This window comes from Epinephelus moara, chromosome 4, assembly GCF_006386435.1.
Source record: "Epinephelus moara isolate mb chromosome 4, YSFRI_EMoa_1.0, whole genome shotgun sequence".
NCBI classification, from domain to species: Eukaryota; Metazoa; Chordata; class Actinopteri; order Perciformes; family Serranidae; genus Epinephelus; species Epinephelus moara.
Window position 1 is genome coordinate 11,703,757 of NC_065509.1, and position 21,731 is coordinate 11,725,487.

Sequence of the window (21,731 nt, forward strand, 5' to 3'; positions counted from 1 at the left end):
CTGTAGGTTGTAAAACGCATTGAGTGGTCGCTAAGTATAGAGGAGCGCTAAATAAATACAGTCCATTTGACATAGTTTTCACAGATTCAGTCGTACTTCTCCTGACAAACTTACTCTCGTGTATAAAATTCAAACTTCAAACTATGATACAACAATCACGTAACTTTCATTAAAAAAAAAAACTGGATGCAGACCTTATGTTCACTGTCATAGATTACACAACATGGTCAAGTTTCAGTAGTTTGCTGATTAATGTTTATACCTTACAGGAATGAATGTAAACCAATGGCTGCCTGGGATTGTAGAAAGGAAATGTAAAATTGAAACATGCACGGCATGCATTTGAAAATGCAAACACACTGGTATGATCTGTCAAATTTAGCTCAATCTTCCAAGCCAATACATACATTAAAAATACCTCAAAATACAGGCTGCAGTTTTGTGAAATGACAAGAAAATTAAACGTATACTATGCAGGACTTTTCCTAAAAAAAACAATGTATAGGCTTAATGCAAAAATTAGTCTGAGTGGGCGGAAGTTTGCTGCATAGATCAGCCTCTCATTGGGCGGAACGAGCCACCCGCTGAAGTCCCGCCCTACCACTCCGGTTGTGTAGCAGTTTTCAACACGTCCTTTACTAACTTTTGCAGTGTTTGATCTTGCGGGGATGTAGCCATTTTTCTGCCATGGTTCGCGTCCTGTAGGCGATATTTTTGTGGGCGTGTTACACCAAAACCTGTTTCCCCCCGGCAATATTTTTGCAAGCGCACCGTTGCTGTGGCACCGCCCAGAACGATTGTGATTGGTTGAAAGAAATACAAGCAGCCAGGGCATTTTTTTCTCCAATCTTAAAGTGAGAGTCGGCCCAGCTTCCTATTTTGCTTCGTTGGGGATGGTTCTGCGCACATATGTGCCCCATGGATAACAGCGCACAGTTGAGGTCAGGACTTTATAAAAGGTAGTACCAGTATACATCCAAAAGGAAGCTACAAAAATCACAAAAAAAACAAAATGACAAGTGGACATAGCTTATTCTGAAATGACAGTGAACCTGGGGTTGGCTTGCACTTTTGCCGGTGAGCACTGAAGGTGAGTAGGTACAGCTGCAGCTGGATCAGCTACATGACCCACCCGCCATAGCCACATGTCAGCCCACGATCAGCCCTCTTTACTCCTTTGCCCAGAAATGGAATCCCCAACGTAAATGCAAAGTTAGCAATAAGCTATCTATTAAGTGTTAGGTTAAAAGAGAGATGGTTAAGGTTGGAATAAGGATAAGGGTAAGGGTTTTATGTCATCTTCATGTACAAAGAACTATAAAGCGAATTACTGCTACGTTTGGCCTTTTATATATTGGTGTTTTAGCAGCGTTAGCAGTAGCAGTCTGAAAACTGTTGCAATGGTGGGTTTGTCTTGTATTAGTGGTGGGCGCAGTTTGTAGGGGCACGTCATTTACACTACAAACGGAATGTGTCTGCAGCTTAAAGTGTCTCACTGAAGAAGAGGGTGGGGATGAAGAGGGAAGCAGAGCAGGCCTGTTTTCTGTTTGACTGTTCTGGGTGCCAGTGGTTAGCCTAGTTAGCTTAAGTAACAGCTTTCTCATACTCCTACAATAGTTAAGCAGCTTGCGGAGAACGTACAAGCAGTGCAGGGAGGAGGGGCCATGTTTGAATGATGTGTTTACAAAAAGTTCCTGGACAAAAAGACAGTTCCTGCATAGTATACCTTTAAGAAGAACTTTTGAATATTTGTGTAATATTGCAACTATTAAAAAAACAACAACGTAGTGTCTCAGAATTTAAATATTTCACTCAGTGGTTCGTCACTTCCTATCTTTTGTGTAGAATCGTCCATATAATTGTACTGACTGCCACACTGTGAACAAACATAAGATACATGGAGCAGTGTGGGAAAAGCTGGTGGACTTTTGTTTTACAATATACAAATATCACTGAAGGAAATCCAATAATACCATAAAGGGATGACTTCTGTTCTTGAGTTTTAATCACATCTATCAGTTTGAAAAAGAGATACCTCAGTAATGCATTACTCCTGTTCTGTTTCACTGATAACTCAAAGGGAGGACATGAAATTAAAAAGGAGAAAAAGACAGCTGAGGGTATATCCAAGATAAAGAGGAGGAAATTACCAACCAGAACAAATGATTAAAGTAAAGCAAGGTAAAACAAAAACCAAAGTGTTTTCATTAAGTAACCAGTGTATTTTCACAGATATTAACCACCTTTGTTGCTATGATGAAAGTAACTCCAACACTAAAAAAACAATTTCAAAAAGTGAATCAAAATGATCTTAATTGTCCAAAATTTTAATTTCGACTGAAACTACTATGCTGTGTTCAAGTGCTGTCAGAAGTTCCAAGACTGCAAGCAGTATTTAAAAGCAACGGCTTTGCATACTTATCTGTATTTCATGTGTGTTCAAGACAGAATTCAGTACAAAAAATGTGTCAAAGAAATCATAAATACAATGGTTAAATGCTGATCCCATCACATTCTGATTATCTTACATAGTGGTTTCCAACCTTTTTAGCATGTGACACCTTAAAACAAGACATACTTGTAAATGTGTTGCACTCTTTGCTTCAAACAGTTCCTCACTCTGTTTAATTTAAGAACATCTATATGAATGTAGATATCAAGACAAAAATCAAGCATGTATCTGTCTGAATGTTGTGAAGCTATCACCTTATGACTGCTCAGATTGATCATGCAACCATGTGGCTGGGCCTGAGCCCCAGGTTGGAAACCACTGCTGTAAAAGACACACCTACGAAAAAAAAGGTTATTTTTCCTAGGTGTGTGTACAATATGTGTTTCATCTCTGACAAATATCCAGCACCAGTGCAGAAAAATAAATTCCAAAGAGACAACTGATTGAGAAACGGAGTAAAATGTTCTTGCATGCAGTGCAAAATAGAAAAAAAATCAGTTTTAAATTTTCAGAAAATCATCATAAAGCCTTTGAAATGTGTCCCATAATTCCCAGAAACAGAAGCAAAGTTAAGACAATGCTTCACATGGAATTAATGAAAAGCATTTCCTCCAGACAACTGTAATCCCCCTGCAGTCCAGTCACACCATTTCACACCCTCTGCTGTGTTCTTAGCTCACAGCGCCCCTTGTGGCCAATTCCAAACTCAATGCATGCAGCCCTCTGATTCCAGCACTGCTTTCCAAACACCTCCCACTGCAGCCCCCCCCCTCACCAAACAGACGTGCATTTCACCAAGCAACCTCATCAGATAAGAATGTACTCTGAGCACAACAGAGATGATTTTACAGTCAGGAGTCAGAACAGAATGGCATAACTGTGTCTGCAGCAGGTGAGATAATAACAGCGGAGAGGAGGAGAGGGGGAAAAAACAACAATCTGGCTTCTTGTACATTTTTCATTGTATTTAGCGAATTAAATTACAGTGAAAATAAAAATGTTTCTCCGATTTCTAGTGGTGCCATGGTAGCCCCTGAAGGACCCCTGGAGCTTCCAGGAACAGAACCATGCACAGGCGCCAAGTCACTGCAGTAAAATGTTGGGCTGAAAAGACACTTTTCCGGCCAATTTCAGTCTTTTTTTAAACGTCCAAATGATATTTCTGCTCTATTACGGAGCGGTGTGATCGAAAATATAACACAGGCAAGATGGGGAAGAGAGACAGAGAGAGTTTGGAGGGGGCGGACGTATCAGATTCACCACCCCCCACCACCACATCCCTTTTTTAGTTTATAACTGCCAAGGGTATTAATAATTAATGAGGACAATTCTCTGGCGTCTCGATGAGTCATACTTTCTGCTACTTGGTTTCCCAAAAGCCCCATAGGTTGGATTAACACAGAAACAGGAAATCTGAATTTTTAACCCTAAAATGGAGCAGGCATGAATGTTTGATAGGTGCCTAAAAACAGATGGAGCGGTGATACCTGCTACACAATAAGGTCTGTGCCAGATAAAGCTTCAAACGCTTCAAAAGTGAGAGCAAATTTGGGACGTTTGGATGCGGAAACAACAGGGAGAGAGGCAAGAAAATAACATGCAAAGGAAAGTGAAGGAGGCTACATTAACACAGGCAAAAAAAAATGGTTATGTCACAGCTTTGAGATCTGACTTTCTGACATTTTTAGAGTATCACACAGAGATCTGAACCCCAAAACCAGCACAAAATCTGAATTTGAATTTCAAGCTTCAACAGTTTAGTTTGGCATGAACATTTTTGCATAAAGGGGTAGTTCCGAATTTTTTAACTGGGGTTTTATGCGGTACTTATCCATAGTCAGTGTTTTACCCACAGTAAATGGCAGTCATTCTGCCTCCAGTTTGGAGAAGCAGGCAGGATGGCTGATACAGAAGCTCGTAAATGTACTGCTGTGGATGGGGGCAGCGGCAAACAACCTATTTAAACCGCTTAAAAATAGACCCACCTGAACAAATCATTATCATTTTAGCTGGGCACTATATTAAGAATATTTTTAACCTCTTCACCTTGCTGTCAGACAGCCCTCTCCTTTTGCACTACATTTTCTCAACCATAGAACTTCCATATTCCTAGACATATGCTCAACTGTGCTGTGCACTATATTATGCCGCAGATCAACGGAAGAGACAACAAATGTGGAGACTAAATGATACTTTTATGTTCCAAAGAATACAGAGAAATTTTTCTAGAGGCAGAATGAATGAGCTGAAATAAAGAGGTGCGTAGGAATACAGAAGTTGTATGGTTTAGGAAATGTAGTGCCAAAGGTGAGAGCTGTCTGATGACAAGGTAAAGCAGTGAGAATATTCTCAGTGCAGTGTACATTTAAATTCATATAGATTTTTTAAGGTAGGCTCTTTTTAATGCGGCTAAAGTACATTTTGCTGCTGGCCCCCATCCACAGCAGTACATAGCTTAGCGTCCATGGCACTGCTCTTGTCTGTTTCTCCAAACGAGGAGCATGCCACCTGACATCTACTACGTGTAATACTCTGACTATGGATAAGTACCTCATGCAACACCACTTCATAAAATTTGAACTGTCCCTTTAATTTACGATTTTATCTTCAAATAAAAAGAAAACAAAAGTGAAGCAGGTGATGGCGGAAGGTACAGCAACACCTATATGTGGTTCTGAACTCTGTGGCAAAGCGCAAGTGGTTTCATGGCCTCAGGTGCAACAAGCAGCCTTTCCTTGTCTCCACAGCTTCTTTGAACTAATCACACTAAGCAAACATACTGTATATTATGCTTTGGGGCAGCCAGTGTTTGTACATGAACAAAACAAAGTACAACATTCTGTCACTCGAGATGGAGTCTGCCCAACACCGAGCTGTCACACAATCCCACTTGTTCTGTGAAAAAGTCAGAGCGGGGTATAAAGCACTTGGCAGTTTCGCTGGAAGAATCGTTTTTCCTTTTTTTTTCTCTTAAAGTAAAGCAGCCTTGAAAAAAAAAAAGCTCAGAGGATGTCAACTAAAAGAAATAGGGGGACACAGTGCAAATAGGTGCTGATTTTAATACCTTGATTTCAACATGATTATACAAGAGAAAATTAACCAATATACAGGAGATTTATGACCGATAGAAAATTGTATTTATTATACTTTCCAAGATACATTCTATTCATTTGTAATGTCAATAAACACTCATAATTTTAACGTAACAATACTTTTTAAATAAGGACCGGATAGAGTTAAGTTGATAAAAGAATTTTGAAATAGAACCTTTCTTGACAATATAACCTCAAACTAAATAAATTAAACAAAATTATCTGAAGCCATCATGACCGAGCATTTTTTACTAATATTGCACATGGTGTTTTATGATATGATTCGGCCCAGATCTAACAATTTAGAGCTTCGATTTCCTCGTCCTACACACAAATGCCTCCACTCCCATCCCAACAAGTCTGGAACCATATCAAAGTTTAATGCACATTTATTTTGGTTGCATAATGTTAATAAGAAACCTTTTACAAGATACTGTGGGAGATATAAGAATAAGGAAACTGCTTGAAAACTTCACAGACTCTATCAGGCCTCGGCTTGTCGTGCGACACAATAAAAAGGAAACACCACAGATCACATTTCACAACCCTCGTCCGGCGGGTCGGGTTCTTCAGCAAACTGAGAGAAACAAGAACCCTTGAATCGACTCAACAGTCACTTCTGGTGGCCTGAATTAGCTCTGATGCATCATTCTATCAAGTCCTTTCCACTCTCTGTGTATTATTCTTTTTAAATAATACCAATAACTCTTTAAATAATCCTGCATAGAAAAATAAATTAACTATGTTGTTAAATTTTTTTTTAACTACGAATTGAGAGCTGACAAGGGGAGGTGGATCACCGATTGAATTATATCAGCGGTTTGTTTGACAATTCTGGCTTGTAGTCTCTTGATGATGATGCTCCGTCGTACAGTGTGTGTGCGCGCATGTAGATGTTTGTCCTTCCTTGTAATTTACAAACCAGTCCCACAGATACAAATAATGTAAGACTTACAAAATAAATTCCAGGTTACGCTTACATGGCAAGCAGCTTTGTAAATTTTTTATCCTTGGGTTTTTCATTTTTCAGAAACAACGTCCTCTGACAGTGTTATGTGCCGTTAGATTTCACCCAAAACATACAGTTACTGTAAGTAGCAATTTTGAAGAGAAACACAACTCCATTCAGAAGACACTATATTTAACATGGCTCTTTACACAAAGAGAACAAGTCATGAAATCATTCCCCAAAAGAGTTTTTTTTCGCGATGCCTTAAACGGGAGCCGCTCAGCCTCCCGGCAAAGAGCAGGTGTACTGCTACTGGTGTGTAATCCAGACAAGGTGGCAGAGAGTCTGCAGCCGACTCCAGAGGGCATCCCCAAGAACAAACAGATATCCCCGCAAATAAAAAAAAGTAGCAAAGTAGCATCCATTGAGTCACCAACTCTGTTAATCTCATCCCAGAAGCAGTGATTTTGGATACTCTCCAGAGCAAAAGAACAACAACCAGCGTGCCCTCCTTTTTTCTCTTTTTTTTTTTTTTTTTTTAAACGAGGGTTGATGACGGCGAGGTATATTCTCAAGCACTGTTTTCAAGACCCTTTGATTTGGTTGGAAAAACAAAAGGAGGAGAAAAAGAACAACAAGAACAACAAAAATCAGAAGATAAGTACCCATTTCAATAGCAGCAAAAAAATACTATGACTGTCTGGTTGCTTTTTAGGGTGTCCTGTAGTATGTATGTGGGATTCATACATGTAGTGGCATGAATAATCCAGAAGGTCTTTAACTGTGAAATAGATCCACGCTGATTCTAGTAATAGCTTTTTTGTAGTGTGGAGCCATTTTGTCCGTCTCTGCACTGGTCATTAAGGATTTCCAGAAGGCACTTTTTCGCTGTGTGTGGGAGTGTGTCTGTGTGTGTGCATGTGTGGCTGCAGAGAGGGAGATGAGGACAGAGATCTGGGGGGGGTTGAATGGTGTGTGTGTGTGTGTGTGTGTGTGTGTGTGTGTGGCCAGAGGGGGAGAAAGAACCAGAGAAAGGCAGATGTGTTTGGCTGTCTGTCTGCCTATAAGTGTGTCTGACTTCCTTGTGTATGTGTGTGTAATCAATGCACTAAATCAAACACAACAATCCCTACATTTTACTCAGAGCAGTCTGCTCCTCGAGCACCTGCAGGTAATCAGGCGTTCCTTGGAGCTTGGCTTTCAGCTCGTAATACTCACTTTTTCTCTGCTCCACCACGATCTTACTGTGGTTCCCGCCTATCAGCGACGACTTCTTCATCTTTTTATCCAGCGTTTTCTCCGGGTAGCGGATTTCGTACCCGCCCATCCCTATACTGTTGAAATCTCTTTTGCTGTCCAGGAAGTTCTGGATGAACATGCTGGGCTCTCGGTGGGGGAGGAACTCCTCAAGTTCGTCGATGGTGCTGAGGCGTTTGTTGCGCTCCAGGGTGGAGAGCGAGTCTTTATCCTTGTCGGCGCTATTCCGCAGGATGATCTTCTGCCTCTGCGAGTCTGCAAACTTGAACCCAGCGTCCATGTCCGAGGAGCGGCCGATCCCGCAGGTGTGGCTCTTGCCAATGTGCTCGATGGTCTGGGGGATGAACGTCTCACCTCCCAGGTCGTCTCCTGGGATGGAACCTTTTTTGCCTGATTTGTGGCTGTGTCTGCGGAGCTGCAATGACATGGAGCCGCACTCCTGATCCCCGAGCCCCTCCTGCCTGCCCACTGGTTTTTTATTCCGCCTCAGGACAAAGACTAGAAGGCAGAAGGCCACGAACACAGTAAGGATAAGCACTACGAGGATGCTGAGGATCATAATGGAGAGAGGCACAGGCCCTCCCGGTGGTGCTTTGCCAACTCCGGCGGGCGAAACCGAGGTCAAAACAGGGGTGGCGCTAGTGAGAATAAACGGGGGTCTTGCAACGAGCTTAGGACACAGGATCTCATTTTTCAAGAGGCGCAGCTCAATGTTGGAGAACTGCACAGGGGAGGCACATCTCACCTCTTTGGCAGCCACTCCATCACTTAGCTTTTCTAGCCAGAGTTTGAGGGCGACAAGATCGCAGGAACACTCCCACGGGTTCCCTTCCAGGTCTATCTGGGTCAATGATTGCAGCTTGTCCAAGACACCACTCACTGGTAGGGTCATGAAGTGGTTGTTTTTCAGATTCAGCCTGGCTAAAGAGACACCCTCAAACACATAGGCGGGGAGACTCCGCAGAACGTTGTTGTTGAGATACAGGAGTTGTAGGTTCGGCATGGAGTCAAAAGTACCCGCCAAGATTTCTTTTATGGCATTGTATTCCAAATATAGGTACTGTAGGTTTGAGAGACCCAAAAACATTTCTGGGTGTAATTGTTCAAGCTGATTTCCATTCAAATACAGTCTCCTCAGATTAGTGAGGTTAGAAAACACACCTTTCTGGACAGTGACAATTTGATTGCTGCCAAGATGTAGCAAATCTAAGCCCTCGAACCCTTGGAAATCAGACGGGCTGATGTCACGGATGTAATTTCCACTCAGGTGAAGTTTCTTGGCATTTGGGGGTCTGGGAATGAGATCAGCTAGATTTTTAATATTCCTCTCCTGACAGCTGACACTGATGCCAAAGTCAGAGGGGTGGGCTTTACAGCTGCAGGGCTGTGGACACAACAAGGGAGGGGTCCGTGTCTGAAAGGAAACAATCTGGCTATTTCTTCCAAAAGGGGGTAAACCGGCCACAATACCATTACCGTAAATTTTAGATGAGTCAGTGGTTTTTGGCGATTTTGTAGCAATGGGAGCCACAGTGGTTGGGGACATTTTGGAAGGGGACTGCCCGTTATCAGGGGGTGCGGGCGGCATCCTAACATCAAAGTCACTTCCTGTTCCCATGGGACAAAGCTCCTGCTTGTTGGTTTCTTTCAGGAGCCTCCCGTACAAGTCACTTGGAGTTTCACATATGGCCTCGCCGATAAAAATATTGTAGGGCATGTTTTCAAGCCATGCCTTGAGAGGTGCTAAATCACAGGTACAGTTCCAGGGGTTGTCATCCAGCTGTAGCTCTACAATGCGCCCAATATGCTCCAGAACTCCCAAATAAGGAAGCTTCTGGATCCTGTTCCCCCTTATATCCAGGTGTGTGAGCGAGGCAAAGCGGAATATGTTGTCAGGAAGTGCCTGTATGAGATTATCATTCAGGATGAGCACTTTTAGCTTGTGCAGTTTGTTAAATGCTCCCTTTTCAATGTATTTTATCAAGTTGTAGTCAGCCTGAAGGTATTCCAAGTTCTCTATCCCTAGGAAAGTGTCTGCTCGCAGCACCTTTAACTCATTATTGTTCAGGTGCAGCTGTTTCAACGCGCTCATCCCCATGAACGCTCCACCTTCGATGTTCTGCAGTTTATTGTTCCCCAGCTGCAGTGACACAGCGTGGGTGAAGTTGAGGAACGAGTTTGGGTAGAGTATGATTAAGAAGTTGTTCTGGAAGTTCAGGTGGTAGAGGGACGAGGGCGGCGGGATGAGCTGCGTGGGTCGATAGACAGTGATCTTCTCACAGTTGGCGTACAGCACGTTTTCCACCGACATGCAGGAGCAGGCGCTGCAGGTCTCGGCCATCAAGTCCGAGGCGGACGGGTCTGCCATCTGGGGTCCGTCCGACATGGAGGGGGAGGAGAGGGAGGAGGAGAGGGAGCCGGAGATGGAGGAAGAAAAGGCTGCCAGCAGGAGTACGAGCAGCATCTCGCCGGTTAGAAATCCTCCCCCAGAAAACCATTTAGTAACCTTTGGAGAGAAAAAAAAAAGACAGGTGCATGCACAAACGTTCACACACACACACAGGCGTACATATGTGCAAAGAAGCCCCGAGACACATGTGTGCGCACACAGACAGACACACACATACACACACAGAAAGCAAACCATCAAAATGCATACTTGACATTGATTTAACTAAAATATTTAATTTTTTAAACATGAAAACCACATCAGGTATCATACTATTATCTTTTGATGTCTGTGGAACAATATGCAAATTTTAATTTCTAATTTTAATTTCCAGTTTTACAGGAATCATTGCGGTGAGTTGCTTTGGCTTTGACACAATGATTCACCCCAGTGATTAGACAACACAAATGTTTGATGCAGATTATTCCATACTGCAGGAAAAGTAGCATATGCTCTGAGAAAAACTCAAACCCATGAACTGCTGCACATCTATGCATCTTATTCCGACACCCAAAGCTGTGAAGCACCGTCTTGGAAAATGTCTAAGACAGCAGCACGACTATATTCTTCACCTCTCAGCATAATTCAACATAATCAAAGTCAAACGGCTGCAGCTCTCTTTATCGTGGGGGTCTCATTTGGAGCCAGCAGCAGCAGCCGCACTACCACCGCCACTGAGCAGCGCATTCAGGTTATTTAGGAAAGCAACTGTGAGAGCGACGGGAAGAGGAAGAATTGGGACTGTGCCCATTGCTGACATATTGAGAGGGTTTGAGCGGCAGGCATTTATCACACGGAGAACATTTTATTTTCTCCACATATGACACCAAATAGAAAAATAAAGAAAAATGTTGCTTAATTCTTAAAATTAAAAAATCAGGTCATTTTAAAGGAACACGGATGAAGAAAAATTAGACTTACCCAAAGCTGGGGTGGTAATGAATGCGGCTCCCTCTGGAGACACGGGGCAGCATTGGTGAGACATGGATGGAGACGTGCGCAAACAGTCCTCCCAGCTGAAGTAGAACGCAGACAGTTATAGGGGCGCAACAAGGTTTCTCCAGCCCCTATATCCCCATGTAGGCTACTGTATATCAACCCGAGCCAAGCAAACTGGCGGGGGTGCGGGTGGAGATGGAGAGAAAGGAGGAGGAGGGGAGGAGAGGAGGGGGGGAGCTCCGATTTCACCCGATGCGTCTCTTGCTGACGGGCTCCTCTTGCTTGGAAAAATCACCCCTCTGGTCGTTCGGTCCCCAAGGTGGTTGTACTACCTCCATGGGAGAGCATTCATTTGGTTGCAGGAGAGATAGAGAGAGACGGCGAGAAAGGAGAGGAGAGGAGAGAAAGGGAAAGACAGAGAGAGAGAAAGACAGAGAGAGAGAGAGAGAGAAAGGGAGAGGCAGACAGCTTTTAGAGATCTTGACAGCGCGTCCGGCGACTCCAAGGCGTGAAAAAAGGCGCAAGGCGGTTGGTGATGCGGTGAAATAAGTCCGTCATTCTTGGAGTTTTTTTTTAAAGAGGGGGAACTGGAGAAGGAGGATGAGCGGAGGAGAGGAGAAAATGGGAGCGATAGAGAGAGAGAGGGTGGCCAACACTGTGCGTCTGGCTTCAGCTCGGCTCAGCAACCCCCAACGATCCAATGAATAAATACTGGTTTGTTTCGAGCGAAGTTGCGCACAGGGATAATGCTTCAGAGGGCGAAAGCAGCCAAAACGCTCCCATCAGGTTATGTGTATCAGTCCGTTATTTTCCATTGAGGCAGCATAAATCCACTTCTTTGCTCTGACCCCGTGCAAACAGTTATTTTCTCTTCAGTTTATTCGCACACAGCGGCAGAAGAGATGCTTATATCAGTCTCCATCCAACAGGATTTTTTTTTTTCTTTTAAAGGACGGGTGTGGAAAAAAAAGAAAGAAGAAGGGCTATGGCGATATCGACGCTCCTCTCCCGGACGAAAAGAAAAGCGGAAAAGCACAGAGAGAAACAAGAGAGACAAGTCAGGACAACAGAAACCGGTGCGTAAAAATGAATAATGCAGTTATTCAGCCTTTAGTCCGCTGCGGTGCAAGTGAGGAGCTGGAAACTCCGCGCTCCCATCGGTCCACAGAGGGAAATGTCACGAAAATAAACTTGTAGAGGGAGTGTGAGGGTTTCTTTTTGAGGCCAAAAAAATATCCAGGTGGAGGAAATGGAAGGAGTTAAAAAAGAAGAAGAAAGCGAGCTTGTGTTTCTCCCTCCTGTAAGACAGAACAGTATCCGTGTCAGGCGCATAAGTATGCTGGCTCCTTCTGCAGCCGCATTCACTGAGCTTCCCACACGACTAAAAGAGGAGAATGCAGAGATGTGGAGAGAGAGAGAGAGAGAGAGAGAGAGAGAGAGAGAGAGAGAGGAGGAGGGAGAGAGGAAAGGAGAGAGAGGGAGGGAGGGAGGGAGGAGAGGAGGAGGGGGGTCTCTCACATAGACCGAAACGAGAAGAAGAAAAAAAAACTTCAGACCTTGAAACAGATCCGTTATTTTGAGCGCGCTCTGTAATGCCTTTATTTCTGGCACTTTATTATGATCTTCTAATTATCCTGCATTTTTTTTTAACATTTTAATACAAAGGCTGTTTTATACTTTTTCTTGCATGTGTAACCTCCAAAGGGATCAAGATCAAAGCTGATGAAAAGCAGGATGGGAATGTGTGTGTGTGTGTGTGTGTGTTTGGAGGATGTTAAAAAAAGCTTTACCTGCCAAATCGTCGCATTGGACTTGACTTGCGCGACACGGCCTGGGCGCGCTCCCGATGTCCGATCGGAGGAGAGAGGAGGGAGAGAGCGAGTGTGTGTGCTTAAAACCGGGCACGGGGGCGCGCCTTGTGAGCGGCATTTTAAATAGAAGGGAGAGAGAGGGAGGAAAGGAGGAGGAGGAGGAGAGGGGGTTATTATTCAAGAGTGCTGCAGTCAGACGGGCTGCAAGAGGGGGAAAGGAGAAGGAGGTGGGAAATCAGTCAATCAGAGGCTTATGCGGTTCACATTTTTCCTCTCTTTTTGTGTTTTGCAGGAGAGAACTGATCGGAGCAGAGAGGAGAGATGAGGAGATGGATGGAGCAGTGGAGAGGTAGGAGATGAGCGCCTTAAGGTGCGGCTGCACCCCCTGCTTCTAATATCATTTTCTCCAAAATTGCATAAGCTCCTTAAAATGACTGACAAGATCTCTTCATCTATATATCTCTCTATCTCCCGGTCTATCTCTCTGTTTATTTATTCATGTGAGATGAGTCCCCGGAGCTGAGTTTAGTGGCGGCGTGGCGCAGCGCCACGCGCTCTTGTTGTCCATACAGCTGACACCCATGGGAGAAAAGGGAGTCCGACCTGAAACCTGACAGTGTTCGGCCCTCACCGGAAGCCTCACCTCTGGTTTCCTCTTGCAACAGGTGACAGAGCCAAGTGACGCACATATAAAGGCAGGCTGGAGAAAGGGAAGATGGGAAGTGTGGATGTCACGAGCCCGGCCCCGCGGCATGGGTGGATTTGTTTAATGTTGTTATGATGATGCTGCGGTGAGGATGGATGTTACCTTGTGTCAAATGATGACAAGGTTTCTCTTAAGGGAACAAAGTGGTGAATGTGTGCAGGGTGGATTCATCTCGACACAATTTCAAAATGAAATTTGTGATGAATATTTAACATAGTCATAATTAAGTTATTAAAAGCATAATTTATTTATGATTTTGCAACCAAAACCTGGAAATGTAAGTGTCTTCTCCCTTCTAACGTGTCACAACACAACATTTGGCAAATCATACATTCCTAATATTTGATTTTGAACATTTATTGAAATATATTAACTCTAACCATTTTCTACCTATATTATTCATCAACGCTACTTTGCCAAATCTTCATCTTCTTATTTCAATTCCAAGTGACAGCAAAAACATTATTTTATGTCCAAGTCTCAGCATTTGTGTTTGACTGTATACATAGTTTCACCTAATACCTAGTACGTTTTACTGTGCAGTACCCAAGGACAAATTCAGCGCACAGGAAAGAGTTATTTTCAGCACATTTTTCAAAGAAGGTTGGTGCGTCACACATGTTAAAGGAGTGAATGTCTGGTGCTTGTCGGTATGCATTTATAGTTGTAAACAGACACAATGATTGGAGATGCATTCACTGCCTTTTCTTAGACCTTTCAACCAAAACTGGAAAAACCTAGTTAGTAGACATTTTTTGTCAAACTGCTATTCTTTTTTTTTTTAAGATATTTTTTGGGGGATTTTTAGCCTTTAATGTATAGGACAGACAAGTGTGAAGGGGGGAGAGAGAGAGGGAGTGACATGCAGCAAAGGGCCACAGGCTGGGGTTGAACCCGGGCCGCTGCGGCAACAGCCTTGTACATGGGGCGCCTGCTCTGCCACTAAGCCACTGACGCCCCGTCAAACTGCTATTCTTGAGGTCAACATTAACTTTCCCATTTAACAAACTAAGCGACTGCTCTGTCAGCCTTCAAAAAAGTTTGCACATAATCACAACACAAACGCTCCTGAATGCACCATGTTGTGTTGAAAAGTTCTTTTTGAGCACTGGCGTAGATTTCAGGAGGGACGCAGGGACACGCATTTGTCCCCCAACACTAAAAACACGAAAGTAGCAGAGAACATTTGCACCATAAAGTGATGCAGAAAATGTACACATTGGTGCATAAACATTCACCAGAATGCAGGAAGTCAAGAGTTCAGTGCTCAAAATTTTCCGATGGACAACAAAACTTCCTGTTTCCTATTTGTCCCCTTTATACGTTGAAATTAAACCTACACTCAAGAGCATGCAACACGCCTATAGTGCCATGTGAGAAAATGAAAAATACTTGCTACACAGTGCCACTCTGTTGCATTTTGTGTGTGTGAAATCATATTACTCTTATAATGTGATGCATTTCACTGCAGGGGTTAATTCTCCTGTAACCTTTACATTAAAAGGTGATAACTGTGTGCAGGAAAGTGTATAATTGAACATAATGTGTTATCTTTAACCCAAAGTGTATTAATTTCCTGTTTTAAAGACATATTATGACAGACAATAATCCATGGCACAAAAGAACATACGCATTAAGGCAAGTGTGATGTCTGAATAGTGAATTTTAACTGCGTTTGTGATGATTTTGCAGTTGTCTCCCTTTGATACAATCCCCTCCACTCCACGGAGCCAGCTGGTAATTAAGGACCCTTCAAACTGTAAGTTATCATGTTTTGATAGAACATTCAGCCTCAATTATTTCTCATTCATCTGAAACCGCCGGTCTTATAATACAATTTATTCTAAAGTATTCATGAAAAAAGCAAAAGGCTCACTCGCTCGCTTGATTGATTCACAGTGATGTACGCAAACTGGGGTGTGGTTGGGTTCTTTTCAAGTGTCTCCGCCACCTGCACGAAAGGAGCAAATCAAGCATCCCTCCTCAAGTCTCTCCAGTGTGTGTGTGTGTGTGTGTGTGTGTGTAGATTAATGTGTGTGTGTATGAGTGTGCTGATATTTGACAGTCTTGGACAAGTTCCTACACTGGCTGTGAGTGGCCTGAGGGAAGCAGGCCTACTAGAGAATGAGCCAGACAGTTGGCAAAGCCTCTGCTTCCGTCTCAGCTGTCGTTGGTAGTCTGGCCATGTGGCTGAGACACTGCTTCCTGTGTCCAAACACTGGAAAAAAAACCTTAAATCTCATGTGCTCTAATCCTATTTGTTGGAATTCAAATAAAGCATTTTCATTATGTGTTTAAAGGCATCTGTGTGTCGCACCCCTCATTTGCTCTTGTTTTGTCCCTTGCAGCCACTGTGAATGCTGGGAATGTCTCCTGTGCTGAGAATTTAGAGTTTGATGTGTCGCCCCCTTCTGGTCACAAATGTAACTGCAGTGCATTCAGGAGACAGAGGTACTGCAGCTCAGGTGAGGCCTGCACACTCTGCGTCCCCATTTTAATAATGTTTCATAGGTTCTGCAGCAGTGTGGCACATTGCCACGCACACTGATCAATGGCTTTGGCCTGTTTGGATCACACACACCTGTTGTCCTGCTGCAGCTGTTTGCCAGCAGCAGCACTGATGCAAAACTAATATTGATGCCAATCTGGTATTAGCAAGAAAGCCAATTTATTTCTCTTCTGCAGAGCAAATGAAAAGTCATTTATCTCATAACACACCTGTGAAAGTTGAGATTGTTCTCTCCCTTTTCTTCCATTTAAAGTCTAATGTACAAGTAGTGAGAAAAGTAGGACTTTTACTTTATAGGTTCAGGTAGTGTTTCTGAATATGATTTACTCCAAAAGAATAGATTCCAGACCCTGTGTTGTAAGCAAGGATGTCATGTCCACTGGGGATGTGGGGACATGTCCTCTTCACTTCTACTGTTTCAGATTAATTTACTCACATTTTATTAAATCTCTCTAAACAGCACCTTCTGACTGCCCAGCTGTGGAAATCCAGAGAAGAGAAAAGAGGAGGTGATGCAAAATGCTGGTATGCCCATCTGAGTCGCCTTCAGCTATTGTAGTGCATTGGTGGACTTCGTTTTGCCCTGGGTTTCCCCTGTCAGGCTTCGCACAGGCCACTGCCCGACCCTCTGATAGACATGGGATGTTCCTGTAGACACTAATCAGGGCTGGAAATTATATATTTTTTTCTGGAATAAAGAAATCTCTCTCTATATATATTTTTACACTCAGTATTTTGTAAAATGGGCTATAATTAAACTTAAATGCTAAATACTAATGATAAAGAACAGTGCTCTTTTTAGTGAAGATGGAAATACAAGATTTATCTATGAATAAGTGTGTGTCTCTCAATAAGAAAATAAATGTGATATTAAGTAAGATTAGTGCATTTATATCAATGCCGCTATTACTACTACTACTAGTACTAATAATAATAATAATAGTAATAATAATTATAATGGCACAGCAATTTGAACATTTGTATTTGCTGCTATTATTTGGAAAGCAAGAGAAATGTAATGATTTCAATTGCGTTAATTTTAAACATATTCATTTTATTTATTTTAAATTTAATTAATTAAATTAAATCGCATTTTATTTTATTTTAGCTGAACTATGCCCATTCTCAAAATGTATACGAGTTATTTCTGTGGTCTAAGGCAGCGCAAAAATATTAGCAGACTCTCGAGAACAACTACAGCACTAAAACTTAAATTTGTGATGTTATTTACTATAAAGTCTGGAGCTGCTACATACACAATGAATTCGGAAAGATGTTATATGACACTGAGAGCACCCAGGGGACTGTTCTGAGTATTTACAGCCTGTTCTCACTTACAACTGGTCAAATACCACTTTGTCAATGATCTTGGTGTCAGATACCAGTGCACAGAGACACCTTTCGCAGCAGTATGATACACACCAGACAGAGGCAGGTGGAGCATGGGAGCCTGCTGTTCGTTTCCTGTGTGAAAGTAAAGTCAATGAAGTTATTTTAATAATAACAAAGTGTGCTAGCATGTGTAGCATGCCATAGTGACATATGTCATATGACATTACATGATGGCAGTAACAACCATTCTTATTTTAAGCCAAGCCATGGTGTTTTATCCTAAACCTAACCATGTGCTTTTGTTGCGCAAACCTAAGGAAATAACGTACATTCTCAGTTTATTTTGAAAAAGACTGTATGCACGTAACGCACAGACACTGCACACTTCCTGAGACAACAAAAGTGTATTTTGAAGAGTGAAACAAGCATAAATTGACACGCCATTCCTAAACATCCAAAACTGAGTTTACAAAGTGTATCATATTTTGTCATCGGTCCACTGTAGAACAAACAACAGAATACAGCTCATTTGGATATAAAAAAAAAAAAGGAAAACATTGTGCGGGTCCACAAAATCAGTCTCCCATTCATTGTCTATGGAGCAGCTCCAGACTTTATCTTTGATGAAGTTTGAGCCTTCTGTCTCTGGTTTCTGGCTTTGAAAGAGAGGAGCTCATGTTCACAAATATTGATTGAACTTCCGGCCATGGAGATAACATATTGAAATTCTTAATTTAGGTGGTGTTCCCCTTTAAGTTGTAGGGACCGAAGATAAAATCCTGTACAGCTATAAAGTATAATTATAATAAAGTGATGGAAAAATGAGGCACACAGTGGGTGGAAGGCATCCTCTGCAGTAAATCCAGTCTCAACACAAGGTGATGATCCACTGAAAAGAGGCCTGCAGTCTTTCATTCTGAGACCTGGTCTGCAGTTTATGAAGGTGTAATGTAAGCAGTAAAAATGAGCTGAACGTGATGTGTTATTAAGATCACCAAGATTTTACTGCTTGGAGCTGTAAATTTAACACTGGTGTCAGTGGGGTAGTGCAAGCAAAGAACACTGTGTTCTATAACGAGAGGTGAGAATATGACTACAAGATCACTGGTATGAATCATCACACTGATCATAATGACTGCTGCTTTTACTCGAAATATTGTAACATCACTGTTATTCACAATAAAATTATTAAGACATGAGCTCCAGTCCTCTGTAAGGATGAAGAAGTGAATATTATTTCTTTCATGTCAACAAATCCCATAAAAAAGATCAAACTGAATAATGCAGCCTTCTGTCAGTACTTTCTGAACATAATTTTAATTTTAAAGCTAGAATTAAGTGTTGCATTTGAATGCCTCCGCGCACCAGTCAAGTTGCAGTTACAGTTTACATCAGTGTCTGTGAAAACATGGATGCTTCACACACATCTTCCCCCCGGCAGCACAGAAGATCTATACATTCAGCACAGTTTCAAGATGGACACACGATATTAGAGTCACCAATTCAGCATCTCACCAAATATAACCTCTTCTGTTCCTGAGTTATAGCATTGAAAAAGTATTTTTGCAGAACATAATGATGTCACAGTGAAGATTACCCTTGACCTTTTGGATATAGAATGTCATCACTTCATCATTTTATCCCATCAGGCATTCTTGTGCACTTTTGTGTAGTATAATTAGTGTGTGCATTCTTGAGTTTTGGTCAGAACATATTTAGTGAGGTCACAGTGACCTTGACGTTTTTAACTTCTACTGCCAAATTCTAGTCAGCTTATTGTTAAGTCCAAGTGGACGTTTGTGCCAAACTTGAGGAAATTACCTTAAGGCGTTCTTGAGATATTATGTTCACGAGAATGAGATATTATGTTCACGAGAATGAGACAAATGCAAGGTCACTGTGACCTTAACCTGTGACCTATGGCATATTGAGTCGAAGTGCACAGTTGTGCCAAATTTGAAAACATTTCCTCAAGGCATTCTTGAGATATCTCATTCATGAGAATGGGAAGGATGGACAGATGGATGGATGTAAGTGTATACAGACGGACAATTCAAAAACATAATGCCTCTGGCCACAGCTAGCACCAGTGCGGAGGCAAAGAAAGGCTGAGTAATTCCCTAAAACAGCTGGGTATTGCCGTTTTCCAAATTCTAAAACGGGCATTAATTGTACATTTGTTAGGGACTATTTTCTGCCGTGTATTAATACAAATATAAGACCCTAGTGCAGTGATTCCCTCCCAGTGGTATGTGCATCCCAGGAGTCCATGATTACTATGATCACAGATGATACATGCTTCATATTTACATGGATAAACTAGTATTAATAGCACCATGTTTACTAACATTACACATTAGAAGCACTTAGCGCTGCTGGCTTTCTGTCTAACCAGCAAATTGCATTCACCATTTGCCCCAGAAAATGTAAATCAGCAACCAGTGGGCTTCTGAGTCATGGAGGAGCATTGCTAAAGATAATCAGTGTCTAGGTCAGCGACACTCACGCTTCTGATTGGTTGTCACAGTTTGATCTGTACCGTGTATCTGATACCAGTCTGGACAGGTCACAATTCAGACCTGACCAGCACGTGAACAAGAACTGTAACTAAGACGGGACATACCACACCTTCAGTGGTTGTATTTGGATTCATATTATGAGCAAGCAGAGGGTGACAATACGTGTGAGAACAGGAAATGGAATTGGCTTTACTATCAAGAAACATCACCAGTGCAAGCTGAGATCACTGTTCTTATGGTCTCCATGCAGCCACTCTATCAGGATGTGTACGTAAGTTCAAAGTAGGGTCACAATACCTGTGGTAAAGCCGGGAGCGTATATATGTTTCCAGGGTTGTATGTTGCCCGCTCAACCAAGCGGGAAACATACAACCCTTTTTGTGTAAGCGGGGAAGATAGAACCTTTTTTGCAGGGTTAAGTGGGGAACATAGAACCCGGGAAACATAGAACCCTGGAAACATAGGGATGACCCCGTAAAGCCTGCTATGTAATCAGGGACCCTTCACATGATCTGCTTTAATATCTCACTGTCCCTGAGCACCTCTATCACAGCTGCCCTCCATCTTGGTTTACTGCCAGTCTAGGCCAGTGGTTGGAATTGGTGGATCCAATGCGCTGTCCTGTCTTTCGTGAGGGTAAGTAGATATGGACACGTTAGCATTATACCTTAATTCTGACCAAGTACAACTGACAATTAAGAGAAGAGCCATGAAAACATCTACGAACAACATCTTTGCAAGTTTACCTTAAGTGCCGACAGAGCATTTTCCAACTTCACTTAAATCTTTGAATTTTGAATCCTAAACACTGTCTCCTATAAATTACATTCATGCTCTACTAATTGGTTTTTCCCAATTACATTTTGGAAGGAAAGTAATTGCTGCCTGGTTACTGTTCCCTTCATTTTTCCTTGTATGTTATAGATATTGTTGCATATGTAAGGCATACATTTGTAATTTCTTGGAGACAGGATTAATGTCAGGGGTGGAGAGATGATTAACAGGATAGAAAAGAAGAAAAAACACGTTTATAATTATTTTGTGATGTAAAATTGATTTATTTTATCCAGACATCTGTTTCTCTAATCTTTATTTCAGATTTTTCCCAGATAGATTGACCTCTTAAAGCCTCATAATTAACAGTCCAGAAGTTTTGCAGCTCACAACTCAGGCCTACACATCATGCAATGGAGTGATTGAAAGTAGACATTGCTTCTTTTTAAAGGGTCAGAAGAAATATTGCCTGCTGCAGTCTGGGTAACAGGTGTGTAGAGGGTAAAATCAAGAAAAGCATTGTGATAAACTCGACGCAAGGGTCACAAGCTTAAAACAGCCTGTTCCAAATCCCAGGTTGTCAAATGACTTTCAGTCGGATCTAGTGTAAACTCATCTGCAGCAACACTTGATGCTGAGAGCAACTGACGTATGAAGAGCGAGAAAATCCACATAGGGCGGGAGGAAGGGAAGGTGGATGGGTCAAACAAAGCCATACTTAACCCTAACCCTGAAACCAAAAATCAATATCGTTTATTAAACATACTGTTATTATGTATGACCCGCACACTGTCACATTACAGCAACACATTCGCACTCTCACCTCATCATGTATCTGCATTTGGTCATGGACTTTCCACGTCCAGATACAACGTGCAAGGTTGAAAGAAAATCTAATCAGGTGCACAGGGGTGAAATATTCCTTTTCAGAACCCGAATGGA

The 21,731-nt window shown here is 42.3% G+C and overlaps 1 protein-coding gene and 1 long non-coding RNA gene across 2 annotated transcripts; one reads left to right on the top strand and one right to left on the bottom strand.

Moving 5' to 3' along the window:
- Positions 1-5,511: 5,511 nt before the first annotated feature.
- On the bottom strand, positions 5,512-11,240 carry slitrk4 (SLIT and NTRK-like family, member 4). Its single transcript, XM_050041790.1, has 2 exons — positions 11,121-11,240; positions 5,512-10,256 (listed from the first exon to the last, which is right to left on the bottom strand). Exon 2 carries the CDS (start codon positions 10,212-10,214, stop codon positions 7,623-7,625), a length of 2,592 nt encoding a protein of 863 aa, XP_049897747.1. The 5' UTR covers positions 10,215-10,256; positions 11,121-11,240; the 3' UTR covers positions 5,512-7,622.
- An 853-nt stretch (positions 11,241-12,093) lies between these two features.
- Positions 12,094-16,860, top strand: LOC126388594 (uncharacterized). The gene is made up of 5 exons (XR_007569764.1): positions 12,094-12,214; positions 13,242-13,614; positions 15,348-15,414; positions 16,004-16,120; positions 16,625-16,860. It is a non-coding gene; the product is annotated as an uncharacterized LOC126388594 (long non-coding RNA).
- The last annotated feature ends 4,871 nt before the right edge of the window (positions 16,861-21,731 follow it).